The 17734-nt window shown below is 37.0% G+C and overlaps 1 protein-coding gene across 2 annotated transcripts; it reads right to left on the bottom strand.

The window, feature by feature from the left end:
• Positions 1-3435: 3435 nt before the first annotated feature.
• On the bottom strand, positions 3436-9941 carry LOC107820201 (lysine-specific demethylase JMJ26-like). 2 transcript variants are annotated; one of them, XM_016646428.2, is made up of 12 exons: positions 9685-9941; positions 7616-9147; positions 7399-7511; positions 7177-7276; positions 6964-7096; positions 6827-6890; positions 6029-6731; positions 5491-5820; positions 4554-4920; positions 4375-4460; positions 4169-4288; positions 3436-4086 (listed from the first exon to the last, which is right to left on the bottom strand). In XM_016646428.2, the coding sequence occupies exons 2-12, from the start codon at positions 9128-9130 to the stop codon at positions 4015-4017; spliced, it is 3603 nt and encodes a 1200-aa protein (XP_016501914.2). In that variant the 5' UTR covers positions 9131-9147; positions 9685-9941; the 3' UTR covers positions 3436-4014. The 2 variants fall into 2 exon arrangements, with proteins under 2 accessions (XP_016501914.2, XP_016501916.2); XM_016646430.2 differs by having other exon boundaries at positions 7616-9139; positions 9685-9934.
• Positions 9942-17734: the final 7793 nt, after the last annotated feature.

The raw sequence follows: 17734 nt of genomic DNA, 5'->3' as shown, positions 1-17734 counted from the left end.
GAAAATTTTATGGCCATTTCGAAAATAAGTGATTTTTTCCCGAAAATAAGCGAAAACAATTTCATGGCCAAACGGGCACTAAGACTTGTCACGTGTAATTGAACTAATCGCCAGTTTGACCAAATACAATTTTTTTTTTTGCTAAAAGTATTTTTTTTTTTGAAAGTTATGTTTGGCCAAGTTTCTAGAAGGACCGGTTTCTAGAAGCAAAAAAAGGTACTTCTTCCCAAAATATTTTTTTGAAAAAATACTTTTGAGAAAAATACATTTAAAAATGCTATTTAAAAGCGTGATCAAATACTAATTGATATTCAAAAATATTTTTTAGATTAATTAGTCAAACACAATCTACTTTTATCAAAAATAATTTTAGAAAAATTAATTTTCAAAATAAACAGATTGATGTAGGTCCATCAGTGGTGATTGATGTTGGTCCATAGGTAACTCTGTCCTTTTCCTTGAACAGATAGCCCTATGGTTGTTTGATATTTGGGGAGGAATTAAAAAATAGTTAGATTTATAAGTGGTAATTGAAAAATAGTTAAAGTTTCAAAAGTAATTAAAATTTAGTCACTTTTTATGTAAAGATAAATTTGAACGAAAATACTGTTCAAAATTCGGAAAATATTCCAGCATAATATATTGGAGTTCGAATTTTTTACATTTGGAGTTTCAGCATAATATACTTGTGTTCCAGCATAATATACTGGAGTTCCAGCATAATATACTGGTCCAGCATAATATGCTGGAAGTTCATACATATGTGTTCCAATCTTCAGTATATTATGCTAGAACTTTTTGTGTGCTAGAGTTCCAGCATAATATGCTGGAAGTTCATACACATGTGCATTAATCTCCAGTATATTATGCCAGAACTTTCCGTACTGTAGCAAAATAATATTGGCTATTTTTAAATAAATTTGTAAGTGCTGTTTATTTTCAATTACTAATCCGAAAACTGACTAACCAGCGTTATTTTCACGATATTTGGCCTGGTATCATGGTCCAACTTTTCCTGAATTGGACTTTCGTCTCTAAGCTATCACATGCCTTGAGCTGGAATACCCGGCAAATATGTACGTAATAGGCATTTTCTTCGTCCCATTTTCTGTATCATACTTTTTTTTTTCCAATCTCAATGAATAATAAATTTCTATTTTCAAAACGATCTAACTTTAAATATCAGTTTGCTTTTAACGAGTTTTAGCTACACAAATGCACATTGGGACGTGCTTTAGACCAAATTTTTTTATAAAAAAATCTTAAGCATCATGCCTAATAAATACTTTTTTTTTTTTGGTAACATTGTGAATATTATCATTGATCAACCAAATGATTATACATATTAAGCATTTTACATCATAATCACCTCCTCAAAGGTTCTATGAATGCTCCATCTCAACACTATCTATACATCAATGATATTCCTCAAGAATTCCCTACAGCTATTTGCCTTGACTTATGAATATTACTTAATCTAACTAATGTTTCCTGCTTAATCTGTTCTGTAGTATCTGCACTATTTACATTAGCTCCTTTAAAGTTCTTTCAATTTCTTGCCTTTCATATATGATAGAAGTCAACTCCCATTGTTGATGCAACTCTTTCTTTCTTTAACTGTTTCCATTTCTTCTTTTTGATGTTATTCATTGTGCTCGCTATGTCTCCTTCTTGCAATTGTACACCAAGCCATCTCAGCATCTCAGCACGAACATTCTTTATCCAGTTGCATTCTACAAATAAATGCTGACTTGTTTCAGTTTTTTATTCATCACATAAACAACACTCCACATTGTCTACATGAATCTGCAACTTCACCAGCCTTTTCTTTGTTAGTAGTCTCCTTTGAGCTCTCGGCCACACAAAAAACCTTTGTTTTGGCTGTGCTACACTACTCCATATCAAATTTGCTATATGCCGTGTTTGCATTTCCCCTAGCAGTGCAATATAACTCCTAGTTATTGAGTAACCATCACCCCTTTCCAAGTTGTACACTCCTTGTTCATATTATCTATTCATATCCTCCTTTAAAGAGTTAATCTTCTTCCAATACCAACTACAATCAGTTGGTATCTTATGAGTCCAAATGTTAGTATCAGTTTTCATATATAGTCCGTGCACCCACTTCACCCATAGAGCTTCTTTGTTATTGAGTAGCTGCCATAATAATTTCCCCACTGATGCCACATTCCATAGTTTACTTCCTTTAACATTCAGCCCACCAAATTTCTTAGGAAAACATACTCTTTCCCATGCCACTAAGGCCAGTTTCCTCTTGTTTTCAATACTCCCCCAAAGGTAGTCCCTACATATGTTGTCAACCTTTTTTACCACAACCTGAGGTAGGATGAATACAGAGCTTCAGAAGTTGTAGATGGAGAACATCACAGAATTTACCACCTGCAATCTGCCTGCATATGACAGCTGCTTAGAGTATCAAGTTTTTATCCTGCTGGTTATTCTGTCTACCAACTGACATCAATCCAATTTATTCCATTTCTTAGATGAAAGGGGAAGTCCAAGATATCTAGTTGGGAAGGAACCTTGAGTAAAACCTGTTTTTGCTAATAACTGCTCCTTTGTTAAGTCATCCACCCTAGCAATGAAAATATTGGATTTATCTTGTCTTGGTTAGCAATTAATCATGATGCCTCACTAAAGTGATTCAAAGCTTCTACCACCCTATTAAGTGATGCCAGATTGCCTTTTCAGAAGATCATAAGATCATCTGCAAAGATCAAGTGAGTTAACTTTAGTTGCTTGCACATGGGGTGAAACCGAAAATACTTAGATGTTCTCATTTTTTGCGACATTCTTTCTTTTTTAGCATATTCCAAAAAGAATGAGATAATTCTTAACTTGAAAACTATTTTATTTTAACATCCACATTTTATCTTTATTGCTATGACTTGTTTGGACTCCACTTGATATAAAAAATATATTATTCGTATTAGGAGAGAAATTGAAAGTGATATCGGAAACCTTACCACTTGTAATTTTAAATTTTGACCAATTTTAGAACCACAATTCACATGATGCTTCAGAGTTCAGACTTAGTTTATAGTAGGCACTTATGGATAAAATAACTATAATTGAGTTATAGCTACAAAGCCTAATATATCTAAATTGACTCATAGCAATTCAATGGTCGATTTTCATAATTTAGAACACGTGATGTGGATTCAGAACGTTGAGAATATTTGTTGAAATGGTTTATTCTTCTCTTTTAGTACATTTGTTCTATCCAGGAATTATTTTGTACTTAGTGTCCTTTTCCCTTAAAAAAATTCTACCAACTAAATAGCAAATCCTCTTAGCAAACTAAGTACTGTTGATATACTTGTTTGGTTTCACACCCTATTGTTTGATATATCTAAACACGTCGTAGTTCAACAATTCCTAAAAGAGATAACTTGAGCACTACTAGAAAGAGTATTTGCATGAAATTTCATATTATATTCCATAAAACAGTTATATACACGTTAAAAAATTGGTTATACTACGCTGCTCTTCACTATTCCGGAGAAGCTGCCTTTATTGCACGAGTAAAGAGCAGTCCGGTGCACTAAGCTCCCGCTATGCACTATGCTGCCTTTATTGCAAGAGTCAACAACAACAACGACCCAGTGAAATCCCACTAGTGGGGTTTGGGGAGGGTAGTGTGTACGCAGACCTTACCCCTACCCCGAGGGAGTAGAGAGGCTGTTTCCGAAAGACCCTCGGCTCAACTAAGCTCCCGCTACGCACTAAGCTGCCTTTATTGCAGGAGTCAACAACTGCCTTTATTGCAGGAGTATGATAGAAAAAAGAATGTCCCTTTAACATTTATCTTCTACATGCAACAATGGTGAAGAGGACCTAAGCTGCAAGAGATGTGTATCATAATTGTCCATGGCCTAACAGCTAAAAGAACACTCGAGGCCATTAGCAGCAGCAATACCAACTGTTGACAGATTGCTACTGCTGCTAAAGAAAATTGTTAAGCAAAAGGCAAAAGTTTATACTGCTAATTCTCTAAACTATGTATGTAAGCTGCTCCAAATCTGTGACAACTTGGTTGATTGCATGAATAATCATTTTCTTTATCTGTTCCATCAAAGGATGAAATAAGTTAGTAGACAATGGAGGCTTAACCGCCAGATTAAGATAAAGCATTTTGATATGGTACCTCTAGTTTGTCTTCTCTGACCTTGTGGCCTCTTGGCAATTTCCTAAACTCCGCTGTGAGGCGGAGGCATTCTTGAATGTTTTCAGGAGAAACAAAATCGGCAGCAACTTTGGTACACGACTGGAAAGTTGAAAACGATATGGTTACTTGAGGAACTTCTGGATTTTCATGGAAAATAAAACTAGTAGGGAAATATGAATTTTTACCTTGAGATTACGCACTTGGTGAGGGCATCCTGCAGGAATGAAAACTGCCTCTCCAAGTCTTTGCTCAAAGGTCCAAGGCTCAATCCCTAAAATATTAAAAATTGACATCGTAGGTTTATTTACAAAAATGTGTTTCTCTGATTCTTGAGCAAAGATAAAGAGCAAGGTAAATTACTTACCAAATTCTTCCTTTAGTTTTCTCTTGTGCTCCAAAGTTAAGTAGAAGGTTTGATCGTGGATCGGGTGAAAAACCTGATCAACAGGACAACAGTAAGTGTGCCTAAATTCTTTTGCGTGCTTTAAAAGATACTCCTCCAACTTGGGTACGTCTTCCCTTCTGAAGATGTCCCACAAGGCACCTCCAGTCGTCTCAGGTGTTTTCTCCTCCCTTCTGATCCCACTAGATATCTTCATAGGATATTCGTTGCCATCATGCTCGAGGCACTCTCTTTCATCTTGAGCTCTATGCTTCTGTTTCAAACTCTCAATTGCAGACTGCTGCTCATCACTTACAGCCATCTCTGCTGTGTGTGTCAAAATATTTATCTGAGCATTTCGAATTTCAAAAACATCAGCTTGTCATCAAATAAGCACGGAAAAAGTAACAAAGGGAATTAATAGCAGGTAATGCATTAACACAATCCAGAACTGGGAGAAGCAAGAAAGCTCCAAATAATGTGAGATTAAACATAAAACTGGATTGTAGGATATGGATCAGCATGTACTGTAGGTCATTCTCATATCAAACTTATTATAGAGTAGCCATGAGGTTAATGAGTCTCACTAGACAACATAAGGCAGAAGATTGGCTGAATAAGTTGCTATATTTTGGAATTAAATGTCAGTTTTCATTCCCATTTTTAAACAGCTATTTAATACTTTTCAGACACCTTGCCAAGGTCCTTGTCGACGAGGTTCCAGATTTTGGAAGTAATCTGAAGGAATATCCTCCAAATTGTGATTTTGAAGTATTAAGCAGTGCTATTCCACAAGCCAGCACGGACAGACCGCGTGATAATTAGATCTAGAGAGTACATAAATCAAAGGGGTGGTAATGATATGAAAATAAAGTGAAAAAGACACATGAAGGAACTAAACGTCCTGTTGAAACCATACCGCATCTGACATATCGCAGTGAAGCTTTGTCACCGAATCCCCTCTTCCAAGTTCTTTCGTCATACCATACGCAATGTATGTCTTTGGACCCAAGTCAGGTTTTAAGACACCTGTTGGTAATTTAACGGCAAGATTCAGAATACCTATCCTTGGATCTGTGTACTCCTGGAATGGCAAAGCACTGATAAACTCATCACAGTGGCGAGGCAAGAGATCCTCAAACTTGTCAGATGGTGGCCAGTCTTTAAGTTTGAGCATTTCAGGCCAGAGATTTTTGTATGTTCTGCCCTCTGTATAGCCTTTAAAAAACTTTCGAGTATTGATCTCAACCTGCAAAAGTTTTACATAATTTAATCATTAGCACAATGGCAGATAGTTATATTCTAATAACAAGTTGAGGCTATTCAAGAAGCAACTATTTTAATATGAAGAAAAAATACTTATTGCCAAAAGGAAAAGAAAGGAAAGGATTAAGCGGAATATGGTAAGTACTAATTCTGTGCACGAGGTAGAAAATGCAGAAGATATGAGAAAGAACCTGACAACCAGCCAGGCAGTCGATAGCCTTTACTTCTGACATACTTGTAAGGATCTTTGAATCAGTGCTCTCACATAATGCACGCCACATAACCATTGGTTCCCAGCTTAAACCGCTTGTGTGCTCAAGAACATCTCGTACTATCACCGGTTCACCCTTGGCCCAGTGTCTGCGAAAGTGTAAAAGTGCATCATCCTTCATAGCGTCCTTTGCAGTAGGGGAATACAAGCAGTTATCATCTGAACCAACCCTAGAAGCCGCTTTGTGTAACAGTTCAGGGTCATCAGTTGTGCAAATTGGCTGAGAAATTATCTGGGCAAAATTGCATTGGATCAGAATTCTTTCCGCTTTTGCTTGCAAAGTTGAGATCCAGTTTTTCGGCAACAGATGCTTCAGATCTAAAATACAATTTCCACATCCACCCATTTCTACAGGAGCACACATGATATTACCATCATAATTAGCAATCCAAGTAATTGGTTTTTTCTGGTCCTGTGAAATTTTCATATTATGGAAATTTTCATGCAGTAGATCTCCACCGTGCATGTAATCATAGCCTCTGTCTAAATACTGGAAAACTGCTTCATCACTATTTCCCGGAAATTTGCCTTCCCGCAGCTCTTGGCAGCAACTTAGACAGAGCTCATATGAGCAACTTGGGCAACTTCGATGAAGATCGATTATTGAAGTTGAACAGTTGTTGCTGCTCCAAGGCCAATAAAATCATTAAGTATAAAACCTCCAAAAATAAGGACTGCAAACATAACATTTCATAATAGCAGGAAAAAAGTATATTACCAGTAAACTCGCTCATCATTTTGATAAAGTGACTGTTTAATTTCAACTGAAGATGAAGATACCCCTGTGATAAAAAACTGTATCAATGTACAATTCGTCGGACTCAATCTTTTGTTTTTTTAAACTAAGAGACATACCACGAATAGAAGACTCCATCTCTATCTCCTGGATTTGTTCCTGATGAATTTCTTTCAGAAAGGGGAGGAGTTCGATAATCAAATAGTGCAAATGCTCAATCTTTTCACGATCGGTGAGATCCCATCTTGATGTCTTCAAGGAAAGAAATATTCAGCCGTAAGTAGAAGATAAAGCGACAAGCTCATTTTATTTGATTTAAGGAAAAGACAAACCTTAAGTGTGCCACTTGAGTGTAAGCACAGGTTGCAATTACATTTTCCACGACAATATGGACAAACCTCTGAAACTTCCTCTTCTTCCAATTCAGGATACCTGTTCATCAAAAATAATTAGCAGGAAGCTTAAAATGGTGTTAAAATTTCATGCAATACTAAAAGGAAATCTTTAAGCATTTGAACAATCACCAAGATAAGAGATACACATTGGACATTTACCATTCCCTGATGCACTGGATACAGTATAATTTCTTCTTGCACTTCATACAAGGAACAACAGTTCTTCTATCACTTCTTCTGCATTGATGACACTTTGGAGGCTGAAAATTCACCTGCATATGATTCAACAGAGAAGTGTCATCATCTGAAAGAGTTCAAAGAAAAGGAGAAGAAATTCCATTTAATCTACAAGATGAATGAATAAAAAGAGCTTGACCTTCATGTTTGTAGATCTATCTATTCCACTTCTTGAAATTTTTGAACCAGAGGACGACGAGGAGGAAGGCGATGAACTACAAGCAGACAACTTTACTGAATTTTTTTTAATATCTTTTGGACTATCTTTTGGTTTCAGATCATGTGAAACATCAATTCTCTGGCTTCTTGTGTTACTTGGTATATGATGTCCATTGCTTATTGGCAAAACCTCATACCCCTCAGTATCATCTTCCCACTCACCAACATAATAATCATGACCGTATCTCTTGAATGAGGCAGCAACACGTCTTACTGATATCCTTTTATTCTCTGCATCTTTTTCATGAATTTCCTGCGTCTTTTTTCCATCCTTGGACAGACTTGGCTTTTCCTTGCACACATCCCACTCGTCTTCACTTTCATCCACCTTGTCCATTGTCTTAGGAATCTTCTTCTTGCGTGACGTTCCTAGACATTTTTCTCCATTTAATTTAGCAGGCACCCTTTTATTCCCTGAGCCTTCAATTTCTTGAGTGCCCGGCATTTTCTTTCCAACCTTGGACAAACTTGGTTTTTTCTTGCACGCGCCCCATTTTTCTCCAGTTCCATATTCCACCTTGTTCATTGTATTATCTCCTTTTTGAGTCATCTTCTTGCTTGAAGTTCCAAGAGATTGTTCTAGATTTACTTTATCAGGCATCCCTTTCCTCTGCGGATTTCCACTTAGAAGAATGCTTTTTGTGGAGGTAGAAAGTTTAAGTCTGTCCCTGCACTCGAGAGGCTCGTCTTTCACTTTATCATTCCTTTTATTTCTCATAGGTCCATTTTTAAGAACTTTTTCCTGCTTGGAAGTTCTCCAAAGCTTTTCTGAGTTTCTTAAACTATTCAAAGCTTCATCAAGTGGCATCTGAGATTTCGTTAAGGGTCCTGGACAATACTCTTCATCAAGTGACATCTGAGATTTCGTTAAGGGTCCTAGACAATACTCTTCATCAAGTGGCATCTTAGATTTCGTTAAGGGTCCTGGACAATACTCTTCATCTTCTTCCTCTTTGCACTCCTCGTCTTCTTCATCATCACTGATGAAGTCATCCCAACTTAAAAAACTTGAATCCTTCTTTGCTGAACGATGATGCATTCTACTACGTGAGTCATCGGATTCCTTTCCAGTAGCTATTGTCTTGGTCCTCTGATGTGACGTGATCATGTTCTTCTTTGGCTTTTGTGCTGTTTTTATTCTCTCTTCCAATCCACCCGATAAACGTGCATCCTCCGGAACCCCTTTCCTGATTACAACACCAACACGCTCTGTCATAGTTCTTCTGCCACGGGGGATGACATTATCAGAACAAAGCTTTGGTTTCTTATTAGGGAACTCTGTAACGTTGAGCAGCGATGCTGCATTGTCCTTTCCGTGATTTTCTTCATCACAAGTTAGGATAAAATTTCTCTTCCTAAAAACCTTAGACGGATTTCTCATTCTTGGGGCGTTCTGACTGCTCAATGGTCGTTGTTTCGCAATTAACGTCGCCATCTTCTACCACTACACAACTGAAACATAAAACTTAATAATCTAAACAATCTGAATCTTCAGGATAAATGGCAGTGCAAGAATGTTATAAACAAATATTGAATCCACAGAATGAACCTTAGATGCTAAAATGGAATTAAATTAATCTAACATCAGCAAGCAGATTAAAATCTTAATGAAAATCTACTGTTTGTACTAATGTAAAAGCTACAGACAAAACCAGATTAATAAAAAGAATTTCCGCGGGTGACCCAAAGTCAACATAACTGGGTCAACAGTCATCACCTCAACCAATTCACCATTAAAAAAAATAACTAAAAAATAAAACCAACAGATGAAAATCTGAATCAATCTCCATTTACATACCAATTCTCAATACATCAATTTGTTGGCATTTCAATCCAAAAACAGAACCCAATTAATCAATCCTTAAAATCTATCCAAAATTCACTAAAATTCCCAATACCCATATAATATTAAAAAGAAGAAGCAAAAGAGAGAATCTGAACGAAACCCATGATCACACATATATAAAGATAATGGAAAATTCAACTCACCTGATCAATGGATCAGTTGAAACAGCCTTTCATTGAATTTCCCACAATTCTAATTCAGCATGTTAATGGGTTCAAGAAAGAAAGAGAAATTATGAAATTCGATATTTGATTAAAGAAAAAATAGGAATTAAGAAGCCGGCCGGTGGGTATTGAATAACAAGAAAAATACTCTACCCAACAAAAGAAGTATAAAGAGGGAAAACCAAAGAGAACAAAACAGTGGGTGGTAAGGTGACTGTCGCACCTTTTTTCCTATTAGGATTTTTGGGAGCTGTAAATGTAAATATTTAGGTGAGGTCACTATATGGGATTTTTGGGAAATTGTGTGACTTCAAGAATTTACCCTGATTTGACATTAAATTTCGTGGATATGCCATTTTTAGCTTTTTTTCAAAAGAAGAAAAGAAAAATATACTACAATTTTCGTCAAAACTACTATTATTTGTTTTGCAATATTCGGATTTTTAAATTCATAGGCAGATTAATAAAACTGTTATGACGAAGTGGCAACTTCTGACACATCTAACTTAATCCTAATTAAATAATAAGTTGTATGAAAAATAATATATTTTGTATTTATTGATTTAATGTAATAAATAAGTTTTTATTAAAAATATTGCTCTTTGTCCTTATTGTCAAGACTTTTACAACAAAAAGTAGTATATTTCGATATTAACGGAGTTCATCATTGAGTTAATTTCATATAAATTATAAAAATTACTTTTTTTTATTTATCTTTTAGAGATGAAATTTGTAGGCAAATTAGTAAAATTGTTATGAACAATCTACTAGTAACATGTTTTACGAATCTCAATCCTGAAAATATAACACTTCCCTTTTCTTTATTATCTAGGACTAGGACTAGGAACTACTGTGCCAACTTCAGTGTGCTAAATATTACAGAATAGCATCTCCTACTCCTTTCAGCATAAAATTTGTCATGACTTTTTCCATAAAAAAGAATTGATATTTCATGCTAACGGAATTCATTATTATAGTAATCTCATTTAAATTATAAGAATCTATATATTAATTTTAGATGAAGTTGCATTCCACAAATAACTCGAATTTTATTTTCGAAAAGATCTAATATAAAGAAGAAGTTTCCCTCCATTAATTTTACTAATGATTTAATGGGTGATATATTTAATTTTAAAAAGTAGAGCGTGAATTAATTGTATACTCTGTAAAATAAAACAAAGGGTGTTCTATCTCTAAGTTATCTCCTGAGATGTGTGGAAAATTAGATTGATCTTTTTCTTAAAAGAAAAATAATAATGAGACCTCTTCAACTATGTAGCACATTTTTAGTGTGATAACCATCAATGTAGTAAACCAATGGTTTAGATTTCAGGTGATACCACCAATTAATGTGACACCATTATATGTATAAATTTAAGATTCTAATCTGATTGTGTATTGTAATAGTAATAGTTATTAAAAGATATTTCGTGCTTTTCATATGTGTCGTTTGTATTTTGCATTTTGATTGTAGAGTATAAAGACTAGTTTTTAGCTACATTTTGCACTCTAGCTACTGTATTTTATTTGTGTTTGAAACTAATGGACAATGATTTATACTTGCACTCTAGTTACGAGTAGTATTCCTTGTAATATGTGATTCCGCAATAGAAAGCAAGTTTAAAACTAGAATGAATAAGTTAGAGCTTTGAAGTTTAAGTATAATCCTCATGAATTAAACTCGGGGATGAGGTAGACAATTCCTTACTCCGACTTCAAAACAGCATTTTTGCATGAATCAATACTAAATTACTAACTCCTCAATCAGTTGACCTTCGATTTCGGGAGCAGAAGAACTCTGTAACGGCCAAGAGGGACCGCTACTCCTTTAGAAATCGGGAATCCGCAAGGAAGAATAGGATACAGAGTAAAGACCGATAGCGTTCGGGGTTCAAGGGCCAAGTATGGATGTTAAAAAGTAAAAAAATAAATCGAAGTGAAGAAGTTTATACGGGCACGCCATGTAGGGAACCTCACGGCGCGGCACGACTGCACAAACATGCAAGCCCGACAAAATTCTATCACGACCCAAAATCCAACTAGTCGTGATGACACCTAACCCAACCCGTTAGGTAAGCCAATTACCAACTATCCAATTCCAATAATAACTATTAAAGCAATTTAAGTGAATAAAGGTCTTAATCATATACAATCTCTAAGAACTGGTAGTACAAATTATGAGTTTCTAAGAATAGAGTATACAAAGCGGAAATGAAATAAATACATAGTCTGTTTGAACAATACATAAACAGAGCTTTTATAAATCTAAGGCTACCTGAACAAGAGGCAGCTACAACAGGAATGCAGGTACATCTTCAAGTCCCGCAACCATCGAGCACAGCAACAACAACAGCCAACATCTGCACGCAATGTGCAGAAGTGTAGTATCAGTACAACCGACCCCATGTACTAAGTAAGTAACAAACCTAGTCGTAGGTTGAAAGTAGTGACAAGCTTCCACCAAGGTCGGGTCCATAACCAATAGTCCACAACAGTCCATAATAACATAAAGCAAATAATACCAGAAGTAACTCAGAGATAAAATGCTCAGCCAAATCATGATTTCAAAAATAATAGTTCTTCCTTTCAAATACATCAGTGAAAATCCAAATCGTTTGCCGAAGTTGCCAAAAATATGAATAGTTTGAAAATAATAAATTTCTCCCAAAATCTTTTCAATAATAAATAAGATGTTTCATTTTCCTTTCGGATAACCCGTGTAAAACAAATGCATCACTATGCTCATCTGTCAAAAATACGTGAGAAATCATGAATGATGTGATGTTGTACAGCATGAGAAAAATACATCTCTATACATGTATGTCATGTGTGAATGCCAATGCGATGCAACTCAGTGATAAAATCATAAACAGCCCCTCGGGCAGAACATCAAGCATATACAGCCCCTCGGGCAAACCTCACAGTCACTCATGCCTCTCGGGCATACCTCACATTCACTCATGCCACTCGGGCATACCTCACAATCACTCATGCCACTCGGGCATACCTCACAATCACTCATGCCTCCCAGCCACTCGGCACTCGGTACTCGTACTCAGTAGGTACCTGCGCTCACTGGGGGTGTGTACAGACTCCGGAGGGGCTCCTACAGCCCAAGCGCTATAATCTGCACGGACAACTCACGTGCTGCACGGACAACTCACGCGCTATAATATCATATCAGAATCCGCACGGACAACTCACGTGCCATAATAAGCCAGGCCTGCTACAGGCGGGCAACCCCGATCCATATAATAGTAATAATATTTGTAAAGCCAACATGGTCTACTGTGGCGTGCAGCCCGATCCCATAATAATCCTCACAATCATACCCTCGGCCTCACTCAGTCATCAATCTCTCCAGTCTCTCAGGCTCATAATGTCATGAAAATAGCCCAAAAAATGATGATATGATGTATCAATAAATAACAACAGAGACAGAGATATGATATGTAATGAAATGAATATGACTGAGGATGAATTTTTAATTTAAAATAAATAATTCACAGCAATATGACCTCTGTAAGTCCCAATAATATTGGCACATAGCCTCAACATGATTTTTAATATGCTTTTTAGCTCAATTTCTTTAACTCATAAAACCGCATGGAAAATGCCAAGATCATTTAACTATAAAATTTCACATAAACAATTATGTCACAATTTCTATAGTGCACGCCCACACCTCCGTCACCTAGTATGTGCGTCACCTCCCAACAATTCACATAATACATATATTCAGGGTTCATACCCTCAGCTCCAAGATTAGAAGAGTTACTTACCTCGAACAAGATGAATCCAATGTCGAGCAAGCTAAACAATGCTTTAAAAATTCCATTATGCGCGTATCAACTCCCGAACGGCTCGAATCTACCACAATTAATTTGATTCAGTCCACACAATTTATAGGAATTAATTCCATAACAAAATGATAATATTTTCCATAAAATCCGAAATTACGCTCCAAAAATCACCTGTGGGGCTCACGTCTCGAAATCTGACGAAACTTACAAAATACGACAACCCATCCAATTACAAGTTCAACCATACTAATTTCACTCAAATCCGACTCCAAATCGGTATTCAAACTTGAAAAATTTGTTTTGTGACATTATAGAAATTTTCTTCTATTTCTCTTGAAGATTCAATAATCTTACACCAAAAATGAAGATTAATTCATGGAATATAATCACAAATGAGTTAAGAACACTTACCCTAAGTTGTGTGAAAAATTTTCTCTCCAAAATCGCCTAACCCGAGCTCCAAAATCCGAAAATGGGTGAAAATGTCGAATCCTCGAATTTAAGGTTCTGCCACAGCGATTTGCGCATCTGCGGACAAAGGGTCGCACCTGCGACCTTCGCTTATGCGGGAAAAAAATCTTGCTTCTGCGAGAATAGCTTGGCCAGCCATAATCGCTTCTGTGATGCCAAGGACTGCACATGCGGTCGCGCTTCTGCGCGCGTTGGGCCACTCCTGCGCAAGCGCTTTTGCGCCCTGTCTTCCGCTTCTGCGATGCCTTCCCAACCAGCACTCTTTCGCTTCTGCGACTTGAGTGTCGCTTCTGCGACCATCGCACCTGCGAGCCCATTTCCGCAGGTGCGAAGACACTAGCAACAGAAAAATTCCAGCCTTAGCCAAAACTTCCAAAATGCTCCGAACCTCGTCCGAAACATACCCGAGTCGCTCGGGACCTCGTCCGAATATTCCAACAAGTTCCATAACATAATACGGACCTACTCGAGGCCTCAAAACACACATAACAATATTAAAACGATGAATCACACCTCAATTCGAAATCATTGAACTTTGAAACTTCAAATTCTATATCATATGCGAAAACACATCAAATCAATCCGGAATAACTTCAAATTTTGCACACAAGTCACATTTCACATTACGAACCTATTCCAATTTTCAGAATCAGATTCCGACTCCGATATCAAAAAGTCAACCCCCCGGTCAAACATCCCAAAAATTTATCTTTCGGCATTTCAAGCCTAATTCCACTACGGACCTCCAAATAATTTTTCGGACACGCTCCTAAGTCCAAAATCACCATACAGAGCTATTGGAATCATCAAAACTCCATTCCGGAGTCGTTTAGACATAAGTCGACATCCGGTCACTATTTTAACTTAAGCTTTAAACCTTAAAACTAAATGGTCCAATTCATTCCAAAACCTCACCGGACATGAACCATTTACCCCGGAAATTCACACAACAACTATGAAGTACAATTTGAGCAATAAACGGGGTTGTAATACTCAAAACGACCGGTCGAGTCGTTACATTCTCCCCCACTTAAACATACGTTCGTCCTCGAACGTGCCAAGAGTTGTTTCCAAGCCATCAAATCACTGTTCCATCTTACCACACACGTACCCGGGGGTGAACCCACGTCACCCTATTCCACATAGGCTTGACTACACAATACAACTGAAAATCATTAATATAACCTTAGCCCATAAACCTTAGAGTTTAATTTCCATCCTTTAGAGTTTCTTTTAAGACACAAATCTTACATTTACACACCGTATAAGTCCGAACAAGTTGCATCGAGCTATAACTATAACTACAGATATAATCAACCAATATATTACACAACTCGTATGCTCGTAGCACCATTCCTGATCGCAGTGACTACTCCAAAACCAACCACATACTAGTATTAAACCCATATCGAACCAAACATCATCCCAAAACCTTCGTACACTGTTGATAATAAAAGAAACATGCGAAATTTCATGACCACTCACCAGATCAACAAGTCACGGAGCTCTCTCGCCCCAACCAGAACTGTAATCACTTTCTGAGCCAACTTTCAATATTATACTCCCGAATATACCGAAATTAAACCTGATAGTACCCATTCCCGGTCCAATGACCTTATATTACTAAACATAATTGTTCCACTGACATACCGCACCAATATAACTCGGAGCCATAACCCGTGCTATCTGTGCACTAATACGCAACCATTCAAATGTACCCAGTCATGGAAAATGACTCAAATGAGAGAACTGCTCCGCCAGATTAACAAGTACCGCCACAACGAAATACTGAAAATTCATCATACACCGTAGAACCATCACCCGATTCTAACACAAGGTTCATATTATATACCCCGAGCCACCCTACTCCAAATTAATAATGACGGAGAGGCAAATGACAAAAATACCACACAAAATCTCCACCGCCCGAATGCCTAACACCGCTCTCTTACACGATCATCCCACGAGAAATACTTTAAAAGTTCTTCTGTGCCGCTTGACAAAATTTGAATATCAGCAGTCTATCAACCATGTGAGTACCACAATACTAATTTATACATCCATAAGTCAAAATACAATGCGTCTTCCGAAGTCTGCCCCCTTCTCATACAACACCAAGTAGTAATAGTATTCATCTAGTTATTTGAAACAGTCCATGTTGTCCAACATTCGTTACTTTCTCTTCAAGACTGTACTTCCACCTCGTACATGTAAATCTAACTTTCGCACAACACATAACATTTATCTTGTCTTCTTGTGAAAAGCACACGAATCTTATTATCAACTTTGAGTCACCAATAAGTTACATACCCCTTTTTTTTGTTAGAAACATTTCTCTTACTTCTTTCCAGAAGAAAATCACAATACTCAACATGTTCCTCGGGCCGGTAGGAAAATACCCATCTCAAACTGTGGTAGAAAACCTCGAGAATGCTTTGAAATCTATTTGCACATAATCAGGCCATTAGAGTTGAATCTCTATAATTCAACCAAGCCACGCAGGTCGCTAAACCCAAGAGTATTGACAAAAAGCACCTGTAGAAAACCCCCACATCATAAGTACCCAAAGAACCGATCATATCCATTACCATACTGATCCAACCTACTACCAAGCTGTCTTATTTCTCCAAGTCCCTTCCGAATTTGTCTTGAAATTAATACTTCTCCTTGCTAAAACACCACGATCTTTAACCACAACTCACCCCACAAACCTTAGCATAGAACCACAACGACCTACGGCCCATAAGCAATTGTATTTTTCTTAAGCAACTCCAAAAAAAAAATACCACAATTGTAACACTCACTCTGAAAATACCTTATGTGAATTTGAAATTGTTCTTCTCACCCTTATTATACTAAAATATAGAATCCATAGTCATACAGAATTTTTGCAAGTCCAGGCACCATCAAATGAAAATCTCAGATTTTATCCATATGCAAGTCCAGAAACATTCTCAATTGCTATATATAACTCTCAAACCCATTAGAATTTTCTCGGGAGTCACCCACTTTTCTCAAATCTAATTGCACCGCACAAATGGGCCAAAAGACACACGCCCCATTAGCACCACAACACTCAAAGAAGTAACTCTACTTTAACACCACATATCAAATTTATACTCCGTGCCCACTATATCATTCACCAATAACAACTCATTCATCCCACGAATTTCATATACTCATGCGTGCAATATAATCCTTAACCAGGAATTTCCTTATTCGAGTCATCCTCGATCTCAACTTCTGCAAGTCATAACCAACCCATAAGTATGCCTCAGACCAAAATTAAAATTTAACACCTAACCATGAAATCAAATTGTCAATAGCAGACTCCCCCACTTGGCTCAAAGCCAAAGGTTAAAACACTCCATAATTCACAATACTCATACTCTATTACTGTCATAATATCGTAGTCAGTTCAACGAAACTTCTTTTCCAACTCATGCAACGCCAACCATAAAAATACCCCAATCAGCCGCTAAGCTCGCATTTATTCTCTTGACAATCAAGTCAACCTTCTCAGCCAGATTCAAATTCAAATCTCCACACATATGCCCCGTAGGCAGAAAAGAAACTCTCTACTCACGTCATAAGGAATACACCTACGTAGATTACTCCGTAGGGGATAACCCACCTGTTTAACCTTAAATTAGTATTTTGTTATACCCTTTAGCAATCATAATTTCTACGCAATCACTTAATCTTTCCAAGTCTAAACTTATTAACAAGACATGAGAATTTGGTCTATCCCAAAA

This window comes from Nicotiana tabacum, chromosome 17 (genome assembly GCF_000715075.1).
Source record: "Nicotiana tabacum cultivar K326 chromosome 17, ASM71507v2, whole genome shotgun sequence".
NCBI classification, from domain to species: domain Eukaryota; kingdom Viridiplantae; phylum Streptophyta; class Magnoliopsida; order Solanales; family Solanaceae; genus Nicotiana; species Nicotiana tabacum.
This window is presented reverse-complemented; position numbering and strand designations above follow the sequence as displayed.